Below are 15,381 nucleotides of genomic sequence, written 5' to 3'. Positions count from 1 at the left end.
TTTATAGAATCAGAAGAAATATTTACTATTGTATCAGTCACTCCTTTTTCAGAGCAATTAAGTATTTCCTGTTGTGTTTTGCCAAAAGGAGGGTGCGGTCCCTGACGTCAATTCCAAAAGAGGAGATCAGCCCTTGTGCCCCACCCACGGGATGTTTTAAAATTGGCTCTTTGCATTCAAAACTTATTTGCACACCACAGGTAAAACAAACCAATGACTACATCCACATTCTGTACATCCATGCCTTCTTTTTTCTTCTTACTAAACTAGATTCTTCTGAAAATGCTTTTCATTTTCACTCAAGTAATATAAAATATTATTCAAGAAGCCTTTCTTTCTTCTAGAGCTTTCTAGCTATGTAGAGGCAAGGGGTGGCGTTGTTAGTCTGCTTAATTTTTAAAAACAATTAAGTATTTGCTAAATTGTAGTCAACATAGTTTTCAGTAAACCAGAAGTGATGACCAATAAAAGTGGCCTAGGTGCCTCAAAATACAGATCCAGACTTGGATACAGATGGCACAAGAATGTGAGTGATGGTCGTTAGCCCTAGTGAGGCTTATCATATGAACAGGAGTAAAGAAATGCATGAGATGAGCGTGTATTGAGCTAAAGCCATGTTAAGGTAACCAAAGTTACCATCTTTCCCGAAACTTTTGTTCACATGACAATGGCATTGGAAGTGGGAGACAAAATGGATGCCCCCTTGGGAATAGGACTATTTTTAGGAGGACTGTGATTAAAATAAAGGAAGGGGAAATACAACTGTCAATTCTATTTTAATCTGTAAGTCAATTGTCCACGTTATGTGACTTACTCATGGAACATTCCCTTTGGAGGGGTACTGATACCAGGTGACATCTCTTCAGGGTAAACTTCGGTCACAGGCTGATCCGTTCCAGGCTCAACTTTGATGTTTTTTATTAGTGGAAGGTTTTCATAACATTCGGGGATTGTCACTGGTACTGTAATAGAATAAAAATAACAAGTTCAATAAATTAATGTTCATGATCCATTCATAACTAACCATAATAAGAATATAAATAATATACGAATATTATCCCCAGGAGTTTTCTTGGGCTTACTGATAACATATAGAAATAGTACAGTTGTTAGTGCTCTTTTTCTCTTTCAGATATACAGTATATGTATAAACTAGGAGTAGTTTATCAACACAAGGATCTGTCAACAGATTACGGTTGGATCGAGTAGCAGAATGTTCCAGTATTGTGACCATTTGAAATTGCAGTGGGGTTGAAATGCAATGGGAACCCACACTGAAATTTTTTTCAGAAATCGACAGACCTTCATGGCTACCTTGAAATCAATGGAAGTTTTCATTATAAATGGCTGATAAACTAGGGTTGGACCTGGATAATTTATGACATTGGTGATGGTGCCAGTGGGTGGACCACATCATCACTAAACTTCATTATCCACTGAATGTTACTCCAGTTGGCTAAATTGGCAAAAACATCAGCATATCTATGGCCAACTATCAGGGGTTCTCTTCAAGTTTTTAATGAACAGTCTGCTGAAATGTAAGAAGCTGCGCCAAGAAAACAAAGAAATAAGGTCTCTTCAGGTGGATGGACATTCATAGTCAATTCTTATGAGAGTATTAAAAGTACTTACTGTGTTTACTACTTTGATTCTCCAGTTCATCAGCTAGTACCATGATTGAATGCTGAAGATGAGGGCTATACACGAAAGGTACAGGCTGAACAACCATCGGCTGTAATATGGGTAAAAGTCCATGGTTCCTATACCCATGTCTTGGAAATGCAGGCAACATTGTGTTAAGGGATAATGGCATTGTGAAGGGTGGTACAGCAGGTGGTGATGGGGTTAACTTTTTCAATGGTGGACTGGATGAGGGCATAAATAAAACTGGAGAACTTCTTCTCTTGGGAGATGAGTATTTGAGAGGAGATGGAGACCTTCCAGCGGAGGGAGGCGAATTCTTCTTGTGTGTAGTGAGATCCACCGGCTCCATTTGGAATCCAGACAATGTTTCTGCACCGTGGTAAAGTTTATTGTGCAGCATGTTTGGTGTTGGGTAAATGACACTGTATTTAGCATTTGTCTTCAGTGGCTCTATGTAATGTGGTTGATATGACTACAGAGAAAAGACAAAAACAAGAAAGACACCTTGAAGTGCAAAATTAAAACAACCAAAGGTAATATATAAACTGTTTGAGATAATTATTTAGGTTATGGAATGCCAGCAGACTGGCCAAGCACGCTCAGATTTTCCATAAGTATTCAGCGTGAGCTATAGACACTGTATTCCAATCTTCAGGAACCATTATATTAACCAGTCAAAGACCAATTGAAGACAGAGGAGGCAACAATCTTTTCTGATTATAGAGGGTGCATCCACCATCAAGATGCCTTCACTTCCATCCAGGGTCACCACCTCACTGCAGGATCTAACTACCAGTCTCTGACGCTTGCCTTGAAAGCCCAGGAGCTGAGCAACATTATATGGGCACCGTGTGGCACTGCTTTTTAGATGTATATATAGTAATTATAGAAATATGTGTGTGTGCTACTAATGTTTTAATAAATTGTAGCTGTATATTTTCATGTTAAAAACAATACCCATGTAATGACAAATCATGGTATTCTCTGTAATGGATATGAATAACCATTTTAACTTCATACAGATGACCAGACAAAATTGCATGGAGAATTTCTGAAAGTATACATAATATTCGGTGAAACAAGAACAAGAAATCTAGTCTGGAGAAGGGGTGGTCTTTTCTTAGAGGTGGATTTTTGGAGATATTTTGCTGTAAATCTTTTAGAACTATAGAAGTAAGTTGAATGATTATTTTGATAGTCGTAAAAAAGCTTGAAAATATACTATAAAATATTTTTAAAAATGGATAGTCGGTTTAAAAAAAAAACATTTTGAGATACTCTATTACGGTAATTTAGTAAATAGAGCCTATCATTTAAGAGACAGTGGAGAACAGCTGCAAAGAGAATGAAGGTGGAGCACCCAACATGTCCTTGCATTACACGGACAACTCGTTGTTTTCATTGTGTTTTTCCATGTGATGGCGCTGCAGGGGAATTAATCAATTACTACCGGATTCACTCAGTTATTACAGCTGATTGCTGGGGGTCCTAGCATCTTGTGATCAGTTTATTATTGAGGGATCTTGCAAACAAAAAGGGATTGTCCTGAGGAGACAACCATTTTAGGCTACCTACACACATTAGAGATTAGGGATTTTTTTCCGCACTGATTTTCTTGCAGGAAAACTACATAAATAGAGTAGCATCTTTGTACGATTTTTTTTTGTGGGGATTTCACCCTTTTCAAAACAAGGGTGAGATCTGCAAAAAATCCTCATCAAATCCACACCAAAAACTGCAAGTAACACATGCGGTTCTTGATGCGGATTTGGTTTTAACCTAAGGTTACTTAGTGTGTAATGTTGAAACAGCTTCATTCTCCTATGGCTTAATTTGATTATTTTCTGTGCCAAACGATGACATCAAAAATTGAGACTCCTTCTTCGTTTGGCTTTTTATGGACCCACAGGGTGGAGTGATCTCTTCCCGTAATCAGGCTCAATCTTTTAATTTAGGGCAGTGATTCAGTGTAACCTAAGCTCAATCATCATCATCACAAGCTACTTGTCTTTTGAGGACATACAGTATATACAACCAAGCCATAAAAGTGTGGTATGAGCACCCTGCCGTATCCACTTTCTTCAGTCTGCGCTATTCTAATCCAAGGAGTTGGGGTGATTGGTGTGGTTTCGTTATACAAAGGTTCAGACGTAATGTAGAAGTGATAGCAGAAACAGATGGTAGACAAAGCTACAGTTATGTTCTTTCTTAGCCTGGGCAGAGACAGTCTATTCATAATAAATAAAAAAAAGAAACACTCAGAGAAAAATATGTTCTGTACAGCCAAAAGCCTGCCAAAATCCATGGTGTGGTTCTTGGCACGAACCTTTATATGACTAGATTTCATCCCGTAATAAAACAATTACTGCAACAAACTAACTGTATTGCCATGGAAATATCCATTAGATTATTAAATGTCTCACCTTACTTGGTAAAATTGTAATATGATGAAAAAACACCCCATTCTAATTTCTGGAATAAAATCTCCTGTATTTGTGTCTAGTGCATGGCTCATGGCGCCATTTGCAGGTCTTTTTAAAACTTTGGCAGAAGAGGACATTGGTGACTTCATGATTGAAAATTTGCAGAGTTTGCTTAAAAAGACTATAAAATAGAGCTGATCCAAGGGAATTTTCACTTTCTAGCCAAATAAACTTGGAATAAGTCTGCCAGGAGGTATTGGAACATGTCTTTAAACAACAGTACTGACCCCACACCTCTAAAAGCTTTGGCAATACATTCGCTGTGTGCATGTCACCTTACCTTGAACCAGTGTGACATACTGAGCACTGTTGACTAAAGCAAAGTACAAGGGTAATGTTGTGGGTAGGTTACACATATCCGGAAGAAAAACATATATAGGGAGGTGCCAAAGATAAATCCAGAAGATAGCTTCTTTTTGCCACCATATCATTGATGAATATAAGATATGTTATAAACTCAATGAACCCCCAAGCAGCTAGATTAAGATTAGACTGTTTGAGATTTGGCCTTGCTACACTATAGTTCTGAAATTTATAACTTATAGTTACTGGGGCTTAGGACACAAGACATGTATAGTGCGCTGACATCATTATTGTCTCCAACCTATGGCTTTCCAGCTGTTTAGAACCTACAACTCCCAACATGCTGGAAGTTTTAGTTTAAAAACAGCTGAAGAACCTCATAGAGACAACTGAGTATAACAAAAGGTTCCAGACAGGGACGCAACTACCATATCGGCCAGTGGCGGAATACAATAGGGACGTTCGGGTCGGCAGCCCAACCCCGACCCGAACACCCACATACTGCAGCGGGGCATGCGCTCCCTGTCTCGTCACCGATCACCGCCATAGACTTCAGGCCTAGCAGGCGGTCGTGATGACGTCATTGCGCGCCTGTGCCGGGACGCAGCACTGTGACGTGTGCACGCCTGCCTCATCCCGCCCTTCTCTCCGAGCAAGCGGCTGGCCCTGGACATAGGTGAGTATTTAGCTTTTAATTTTTTCAATTTTTATTTATTTAATGTGCCTACTTTGGGGGACATGTGGGGGGGGGGGGGCACACAGGAGGACATATTAGTGAAGAGACATCAAGTACATCGGTGGGGACATGTGTGGGGCCAACTTATTTAGGGAGGGACTACTATGTGGGGGCAAATTACTATATGGGGCAGTGTGGGGAGAAATTACTATGTGGGGGCAAATTACTATATGGGGCAGAGTGGAGGCAAATTACTATGTGGGGGCAAATTACTATATGGGTCAGTGTGGGGGAAAATTACTATATGGGGCAGTGTGGGGGCAAATTACTATGTGGGGCAAATTACTATATGGGGCAGTGTTGGGGCAAATTACTATATGGGGCAGTGTGGGGGCAAATTACTATATGGGGCAGTGTGGGGGCAAATTACTATGTGGGGGCAAATTACTATATGGGGCAGTGTGGGGGCAAATTACTATGTGGGGGCAGTGTAGGGGCAAATTACTGTGTGGGGGCAGTGTGGGGGAAATTACTGTGTTCGGGCAGTGTGGTGGAAAGTACTATGTGGGGCAGTGTGGGGAAAACTTTTGTGTGGGGGAAATTGCTATGTGGGGGGGAATTTTTATATGGGGCAGTGTGGGAGAAATTGCTATGTGGGGACTGTGTGGGAAAATTGCTGTGGGGGCAGTGTGGTGGAAATTACTATGTAGGGGAAATTACTATGTGGGGGCAGTGTGGTGGAAATTACTATGTAGGGAAAAATTACTATGTGGGGCAGTTTGGGGGAAATTACTGTGTGGGGGCAAATTACTATGGGGGGATTACTATGTGGGGGCAGTGTGATGGAAATTACTATATGGGGGTGTCGCTATTGGGGAGGCACTGTAGGGGCAATTCTATTATTTTTGGGGACACTATACAGGGATTATTGCCTGGAGCACAATAGAGGGTGTTATTATTACTCGGGACACTCTAGGGGACATTATAGCTGCTGTGGACACTATAGGGACATTTGGGGTAATTTATCAAGCTGGTGTAAAGCATAACTGGCTTAGTTGCCCATAACAGCCAATCAGATTCCACCTTTTATTTTTGACAGCTCTTTAAAAAAAATCCAGTTCTACTTTACACCAGTTTGATAAATGACTCCAATTATGTCTATTAGGGTCCCTATTTTTTCAGCAGTATAGTACCTGGGGCATTGGGGAACACAACGGGCACAGTATTAGGAGTGGCAGCAGGATGACACTGTGGGGACACCAGGATGGGGAGGTTGATGGAAAAATTGAGAAATCTACCGTGTCTGTGTTACAAACTGTAGAGACGAGATGTGGCTGAAAGAATTTGCCATGGTGGTCTGGGTCAAATGGAGGAGAAGAGGAAAGAGAAGGTCTACATGACAGGAGATGTCACTGGATGTAAGAGGTATGTGGTGCTGTATTCTCCTCTATGTCTTTTTTATTATAATTATATGTATTTTAAATTTGGTGACCAAATTTTCCAGTTTAGACCCAATTTGGGGTAATTCTGGGTATTTTTTTTAGTCTGAAGATGTCATATGGCCTAGGAAGAGACTGTGGCGCTCATGAAGCACCGCAGCCTCTTCATACAAAAAAAAAACTAAACTAAAATGGAGGGAGGGGCCCAAGTTGGGTAGACAGCCCCAGGCCTATCATGCACTTAATCCGCCCCTGATAGTGGCAGACCATGCGACTGCTATGGGGCCCAGGGCAAGAGGGGGCCCAGTCTTAGTTGGGATAATCCCCTCTTCTACTGGGGGTGAAAACCTGGTCAGGACTCCCTTTAAAGGAGCAACTTTTAGCAAATGAAGCAGTGTAAAAATGGCCCAAAGGTCATTGACAAGGGTTTAGGCAGAAACCCTTCTGTCTTGTGTGGGGGTCTGGTTTGATCCTTGCTATAGGGCCTTTACTTCTCTATGTACGTCACTGGTTCCCAAATTTAGGATTGTTAAAAATCTCTGGATACCTTGACAATGATTGGGGGGCCAGGGAGCCAAGGGATCCCAACATGTGCCAAATTTATGGTGACTTTCCACTAGTTTAAATGACGTGGTGGTCATGAAAACAAATTGTATGTATTGTCCAAATTAATCTGTCTTGTAGCCTTATATGAAAAAAGAAATGGAATCGATCGCTTGGCAACAAGCTCGTATCAAACCTCATGGAGCTAAACTCTCTTGAACTGGTATGGCTAGACTGAACCTGCACATTTCCCTGCTGTGCATACCCTGTCCTGTTATGGATCAGGTCTTTGGTTCTTAAGAGACATAATACAAGCAGTAGTAAAGTGTGTGTTTTCACTGTTGCCTTTAAGAGGTGTGACCTGGAATTTATAGCCTTATATGTAACTTGCTATATAAAATCCTAGGCTGCGAATACATGCCTTCAGGCTAGAGAGACATTGAACTCCGGTGAGTCAATAAATGAACAGAGGAAGGACTTGTAAATATAGTTCAGACCTAAACAACCAACATACCATAAAAAAGGCCATGTTCCACTATAGTTGTTAATTAACCCCTTAGTGACCAGCCTGTTTTGGGCCTTAGTGACCAAGTTATTTTTATTTTTTTCAAAGATTTATAACTTTTTTATTTTTCCATTGATGTGGCCATACAAGCGGAACAAGTTGTAGTTTTTGATGGCATCATTTTGGGGTACATACAACTTACTGATTAACTTTTATTAACTTTTTCTGGCGAAGGATGGGAAAAAAATGAGTTTTTGCATTATGAGTTTTGTGGCATTCATTTTTCAGAATAAATGACAGGATAAGGTTATTCTCTGAGTCACTAGGATAACAGTGATACAAAATACAGATTTTGCACAATAAAAGCCATTTAATTTTTTTTTTTTTTTATCGTTACATCCCAAGACCCATAACTTTTTAATTTCTATTTCGACAGAGCTGTGTCGGGGCTTGATTTTTGCCGGACGACTTTTACTTTTCATTGGTGTCATTTTGGGGTGCTTTGATTGCTTTTTATTATGTTTTCTTGTTGTGAATAAGCAAAAAACAGCAATTATTTTCTGTTTAATTACAACATCAACCGTATGGGAGTGCTATACTGACAGACATCAGCAGGCTGAGCCAGAGAGGTGCAGCCTACTAGGCATACACTGCAGGCAAGCTTGGGGCTTTCATTAGGTCCCAGGCTGCCATGCTGAGACATTGGCACCCTGGAATCTCCTTTGTGGGGTGCTGATGGGAGGCACCACTTACATGCTGCAGTTGCCATTGACCACGGTATCTAAGGGAAGATTGGTGCTTCTACTAGTCAGGGCCGTTATAGCAGGCAAGGCCCTGCTCTTCCATGCAGCACTTGGACAAAAAAAAAAAAAAGCAACCTAACCTAAGGACACAGTGACCACCGTAAAGAGGCATATAGGCAGTCATTAAGGGGTTAAAAATGAACATGTTTGTCAAAAGTCAAAACCCTTCATACATGAATCAACAGTTCTGAGAATCCTTATTTTGTCTTGGACGTGTTAATCATATGTTCCTCTGTAGTTGGAAATTCCTCTATTCCTCTGTGTCAGACAGAATCCCATTTTGAACTATGATTTCCTTTTCACAAGAATGTTTACACAGGCAATAAACAAGTGCCCGAAGTTATGAATTTGACAGGCACTGGAAGCTTAGTTCATTCAGTTTCAGTTATATATACCTAACAAACAACTGAAATCTGGATAATTAACACTTTGGTTAGAGGGATTGTCTGTGCTTCAGATACTGATGACTTATCCTCTGGAAAGGTCATCAATTTTGGATCATTTAGAGTCTGACAAACAGCGCCCCCACCAATCACCTCTTTTGGGCTGCCTCGGTGCCGGAAACTAGTGTACAAAGTAGAAGGCTCCATATACTGTGTAGTTTCCGGCACCAGCTCTCATTCATGAATAGGAGCTGAGCTGCAGCACCACTACACAACGCATGGAGCCTTCTGCTTCCTGTTCTGCACACTGTTAGTTTCTGGTGCCGGCAGATGCTCAAAAGGGTGTGGGAAACCCACTAATCTGATATTGATGACTTGTTCTGCGGATAGCTCATCTATATATGTAGTTCGTAAAACCCCTTGAATTTCTTTCCTTAAAATAAAGATTTTTATAAAGATATTAAAAGATCTTGAGCGCATCTCTTGGTTGAACTTGATGGACATGTCACCGATACTTTGTAACTAAAAGTAAGAAATGATTGCAATCTTCTTTGAATCCCTGTGTCATGCTCTGCAACCTCAGGTTAAGTGCATATAACCACTGCTAACAGCCTAAAACAAATTCTCACCACCCATTAAGATAAGCAATACAGCCAACCTGGTCTAGACCCTCTTTCTCCAAGAGCTCCATATAGCTACAAGGTCTGCCTCTAGGCACTTAAAACACATGACGATGGAGCAATCATCAAAAAGGCACCGCTCGTTCCCAATAATTGCCTGCTCATCAGTGGAGGTGAGAGCTGCATTTACATGCAGCAATCTCCTCCATTGTAGGGGAATGAGCGATGGCTACTGCAATTGCTTGTCCGCATACAGATTTATTGTTTCGGGGCTGCACAAGCTGCTGTCCAGAAATTATGATTTCATAAGCCGAGTCAAAAATTTATTCAACTGATGAATAAGGGTTTTTTACTCCTTCATTGGCTGTTTGACACCACCCTTAAACGGGCAATGCCTGGAAATTCTTTGGTGTAAATCCGCCATAAGAATACTTAGTGAACTGAAGATAATGATTTATTACAGAAGAACTCACACAAAAATGTTTATTCTTTGACCTGCTAGAAAAATATATGATGTAATCTTTAGTGAATGTAATCTTCTCATCAGTGACTGTATTTTTGATTTATAACCTTCCTTCTGATCCTCAGCTGTGTCATGTGACCAGCACTCTGATCTCCAACTGACACAGGACATGAAGTAAGTTACTTCTCTATTCATTCCTATAAGACTGACATTGAGGCTCCCATTGGAATACATAGAGAAACTGACTTCCTGTCCACACATAAGATATTGCTGTGTTATTTAGAAAGTCAGAGTGTTGGTCACATGACACAGCTGAGAAGCAGAAGGGAGGGGATAACTCAAAAATACAGTCACTGGTGAGAAGATTACATTCACTACAGATTACATCATGTACCTTTCTAGCAGGTCAGAGAATAAAGATTTTTACGGGCGTTCTTCTTTAATATAGAGTAGCTTGTCTACTTGCAGTCCAGAGGTGTACAGTATATAGTGAGAGCACCATACATGCCCTTATCTTTATGTATCAGGACCTATTCAAAATATTAGTAAAGAGAATTCATTCCATGTAGTGCCAGACAAGATGACCTAATGCAGGCAGATCACGGCTATTACTTTTAGAGAATCTATTTAACAGTGAAGTCTGGAGAGTGCCCAGAGCTCCTTTAAGCAGCCCTGAGGAAGATGAGGTCATTGGAAGTAACTGGGTTTGGCAAGAGTAAGAAATGTGCAGTTTGTGCCAATTTAAAAACCGGCATTACTTTCAGACACAGATAATCTTATGATCGCTCTCATATATGTTGTAGCTGTTGAGAGCATGTCTGGATAATAATGTCATTAGCAGGAGGGGAAGCATGTGATTTCCAGGTCAATCCCCACCCTGGTTCCACACACCTTCAGCATCCTGACTCCATGCGGCTTTACAGGGAGACATCAAAGCTGTAACTTATCTGTGTCCCTACAGAAAATGAGACGTTCTGGGGTGTTTTTTATTTTTTTTGCTTAACTGTAAGAACTGGTGATTTAGAAGAGTAAGAGATGGTTATAATGTGTCCACCAGACATATGGACTCCTTTTATGCTTGTTGTAGCTATTACACTACATTTATAGCATCGGCATATCCTGCTTATGATGCATCCATGTCCTCAATGGAGCTTACAGTTTAATTTCCCAATCTCAAACACACACATACACATTAAGGGCAATTTCCTAAGAAGCTAAGAAACCTATCAGTATGTTTTTGCAGTGTCCGGAAACTTAAGTACCCAAAGGATTCCCATGCAAAGATGGAGAAAATATGCAAACTCCATGCAGACGTTGCCCCTGGTTGGTTTAAACCCAAGACGTTAAAAGGTGTAATAAATTATTTTGTTGCAAAAAGAAGCCTCCAAACTAATAACATTTGTGTCGATACTACAAATGTACATCATTTAATGACTTTAGAGACGCCTGTGACATATATGGCATGAATAAATCACCTACTGTTCATGGGTATATTAATGTGCTAGGTAGGGGCTGGAGACAGCAGTACAAATATACCTTTTGTAAAGCTTTTACTATTAGCAGTAATGTGGATATGAACTTTCATTCTGCCAAAGTCTGCTACTAAGGTGCACTGGAGGTGCAGCTTCACTGTGAAGTGACGGTTGTAGTGGTCTCCTGGTTGGATGTCGCAGCTGTCACTCAGAGCAGTGGGGAGGGCTTGTGAAGGAACTCAATGCATGGAGAACTTGACAGTGAAGCTCTCCATCCTGGGCACTTTCAGTAGCAGATTCTGGCAGAATAAAACTTCATATTCACACTACTCCTTATGTTAAAAAATTCACAAAAGGTTTATTTTTGCTGCTCTCCACAGTTCCTACCTAGTGTTGTCTAAAGTTTAGCATGGTAAAACCTATTGACACGGACATGTGACATCACTGGCTTCGAAAGAGGCCGCAGTGCTGCAGACTTCAAACAGCTGATAGACCAGGGTTTCTCACCTCCGGTCCTCGGGACCCACCTACTGGTCAGGATTTGAGAATATCCCACAGAATAAATACCTGTGGTAAGTCCTGATACATGGACACTAATTATATCACCTGCTCAATACTAAGGAAATCCTGAAAACATGACTGGTAGGTGGATCCCGAGGATCGGAGTTGAGAAACCCTGTGATAGACGTTGGTGCTGGGATTTGGACCCCCACCAATCACATACTGATGACTTATTCTTAGAATTAGTCATTGGTATAAAACTCTCGGAAAACCAACTTTTTTTATTTACTATATAGATATACCACGTGTAGGAGCTTCTAGAGAATGTTTTTTACAGAACATAACACAATACTCCCCAAGCAATGTGGAAAGCTAAAAACCTGATATATATATGTCATACACATTGACGCTGGAAAAAAGTTACATAGCGTCTTGTATATATGAATCCCAGACAAATGCAGCCACAGTTGTCTTTAGAGACCAATGTAAGAAAAATGTAACACTAGCTACTAATAGAGAATGAGTCTAACACCATAGCATCATCTTCAGACCTTGGCCCACACTCAGTGTAGGAGTTCACTTTAAGCCAACATTTTGGTAGTAGACAGTCTCAAACACAATAGCCGATACGTCTTGTTGGATCACACGTGCTATACGGTAGTCTGAGAAATGTACATGTGAAGGGTTGAAATCTTGACTTCTCAGCATCAGAAAGCCTCTAACATTTGACAAGTCTGCCTCAAATTCATTTTCAAGGATTGTCTCATGTGGAACAGCTATTATTTTCAGGACAACTCAACTTCTTTTCCAAACATTTTCCAGGAGCCGATATATAGAAATGATCTAATTTTATAAGCTCGTCTGTCTTCAGATATAAACCAAATGTTCTTTTGAGAGTGTTTTTCTCCTGCACAGAAGCAAAGTGACATGCAGCTGGCTCCAGTCCCCTCGACTCACAGGTTACACTTACTCGGAATAATGGAATTATCACATGTGGAAAACTCGGCGTGGCTTCCAAGACAAATGCAGTTTACAGAGTGGTATTACAGTCTATTTTTCATTTCATGCTACACATTAAACACAGCAGAGGCAGACTGTCCAGAGTTACAACACACGCCAGTTCTTTCTGCTTTCACAAGGTCAGCTGAATTACAACACACGCTGATGCAAGTCACACATCAAGTCACAGCTTTACAGCCGCTAACACTAGACTAGACTGTAGACACTTTTGGCAACAGCTAACCATACATGAGTTTAAGATCAGCCACAATGTGGCTTAAAACTCAACTGTAATGAACTGGCACATTCAGGAAGTGTCAGCATTATGCAATGTATTCTACTTTGGTTTCAAACAAGGGTGAAATGTTAGAAAATAATGAGGGGAGCAGATTTCTCATAAATGGCAGTGGTGGAGAAGACATTTGCTCTTCATCAGGTTCACACCATCCATATCCTTATCTCATTTCATTTCATTGTGCATCTGATTATTTGATTAGGTCGTTATATAGACCATGTAATGCCTTCTTAGGCTAGGTGCACCTCTTGTGGTCAGATTTGTTAGATCAAGCATATACTGCCGATGCCTGCATTTTTTTTTTTTTTTTTAAATGACACTGCATGCAGTGTTTTTTGTCCTTTTTTGGCTTTAATCTGTGAAGGAGGCTCTTGCTGGAACCTCTTTGGCAGATGTGAACCTAGTAATAATTGCCAGATCACAACAGTAATTGCCTGCATGCTGGCTCAGTGATTAGCACTGTTGCCTGCAGTGTGGAAGTCTTGGGTCTGACACCAACCAAGGGCAACATTGGCATGGAGTTTGTATGTTCTCCCTGTGTTTGTGTGGGTTTCCTCCAGGTACCCACCCTCCAAATCATACTAATAGGTTAATGCACCCCAGTGAGAATAGGTGAGTTATGACGATCTCTGCATGGTGCTTCAGTTGAAGCTATATAATTGTAAAAATATATATTGGCATGCTGAAGCAATGTGACCTTCTAGGCTAGGGGTGTACTGAGGGGGACCAGCATAGTGAAGTAAAGCCTACATATGGTATGGCTTTTGAGAGCCAAAATAATGAAGCACAAAGTGGTGAATAACTCCTTTACAGAAGTTAAAAATCTTTGTCCTAGTTCCACACATTGTTTCCTTCCATCTTGTGGTCTTTTTCTTTAAGTGGCATGGTAGTTCTATGTACATAAATGTCCTAGATACTAGTAGAAGAATCCTTGAATAAATCCACACATGAAGCTGGAATATGACAAAATGTCCATTGAGCGAAGTACATAATAGGGAAGACCATCGTGAAATCAAAGGAACAAGAAAACACTGAAAACATACAATTAAGGTTCTTCTGGGAATAACCATTTTTTTTATTCATCTCCTGCAAAAACAATTATTGCTGTCTAAGTATCCACATCCTGCCTTGGGGACAATTACATCCGCTTTGTGAGACTCAGATGTCTACACAGAGGGCAGTGAGAACAGTTCACGAGGTGCTTTGTGTGTTGGAAGCAAAGCCTCCTCTAACTCTTGACTAATTCCTAGTTTTCATCCAAAATGCTAGACAGAAATGTGAGAGAAGGGTCTGTCAGCTCTGGAAGGAGGCACAGGAGGGAAGCGAGAGAATTAACTGCAGATTTATTCACGCGCTGCCACTTAGCTATGTAGAAAGTCTGCTTCTGGTGCACCGGTGTGTGTGCGTGTTATAACCATCCAGGGATACGAAGAAACACATACATCATGCTACTCTTGTGAGTTGTGTAATTTAAGAACAGCCTCACACATGGTGATTATATATTTATATATATTGTAGACTGCAGTGGAAAATAGTCTGTCCAGGTAATACGGAGAGGGCCATGCATATACAATCCAAAATCAACAATGACATAACTCGTGGCCCCATAACAGAACATTTACAGAGGTCAGTGGGTTTATATTAAGTTACAGAAGCAAAAAAGAAATAATATTATATATAAATATATATATATATATATATATATATATATATATACTGTATATATGTATATATACAGTTTCATGTGAACCCTTTGGAATGATATGGATTTCTGCACAAATTGGTCATAAAATGTGATCTGATCTTCGTCAAAGTCACAACAATAGACAATCACAGTCTGCTTAAACTAATAACACACAAATAATTCAATGTTACCATGTTTTTATTCAACACACCATGTAAACATTCACAGTGCAGGTGGAAAAAGTATGTGAACCCCTAGACTAGTGACATCTCCAAGAGCTAATTGGAGTGAGGTGTCAGCCAACTGGAGTCCAATCAATGAGATGATATTGGAGGTGTTTGTAAACTGCTGCCCTGTCCTATAAAAAACACACACCAGTTCTGGGTTTGCTTTTCACAAGAAGCATTGCCTGATGTGATGATGCCTCGCACAAAAGAGCTCTGAGAAGACTTACAATTAAGAATTGTTGACTTGCATAAAGCTGGAAAGAGTTTTAAAAGTATCTCCAAAAGCCTTGCTGTTCATTAGTCCACGGTAAGACAAATTGTCTATAAATGGAGAAAGTTCA

The 15,381-nt window shown here is 40.4% G+C and overlaps 1 protein-coding gene across 1 annotated transcript in view; it reads right to left on the bottom strand.

Moving 5' to 3' along the window:
• The window catches only part of KLF3 (Kruppel like factor 3), a 55,841-nt gene that overhangs the window by 5,704 nt on the left and 34,756 nt on the right, over positions 1 to 15,381 (bottom strand). Inside the window, exons 3-4 of the mRNA XM_044298149.1 lie at positions 1,633 to 2,116; positions 815 to 962 (exon numbers count right to left, since the gene is read on the bottom strand). Coding sequence (XP_044154084.1) covers positions 815 to 962; positions 1,633 to 2,116 — 632 coding nt within the window. The remainder of the gene's footprint in view (positions 1 to 814; positions 963 to 1,632; positions 2,117 to 15,381) is intronic.

This window comes from Bufo gargarizans, chromosome 1, assembly GCF_014858855.1.
Source record: "Bufo gargarizans isolate SCDJY-AF-19 chromosome 1, ASM1485885v1, whole genome shotgun sequence".
NCBI lineage: Eukaryota > Metazoa > Chordata > Amphibia > Anura > Bufonidae > Bufo > Bufo gargarizans.
Note: the sequence above shows the minus strand (reverse complement) of the source record. Positions and strands in the feature narration are given on the sequence as shown.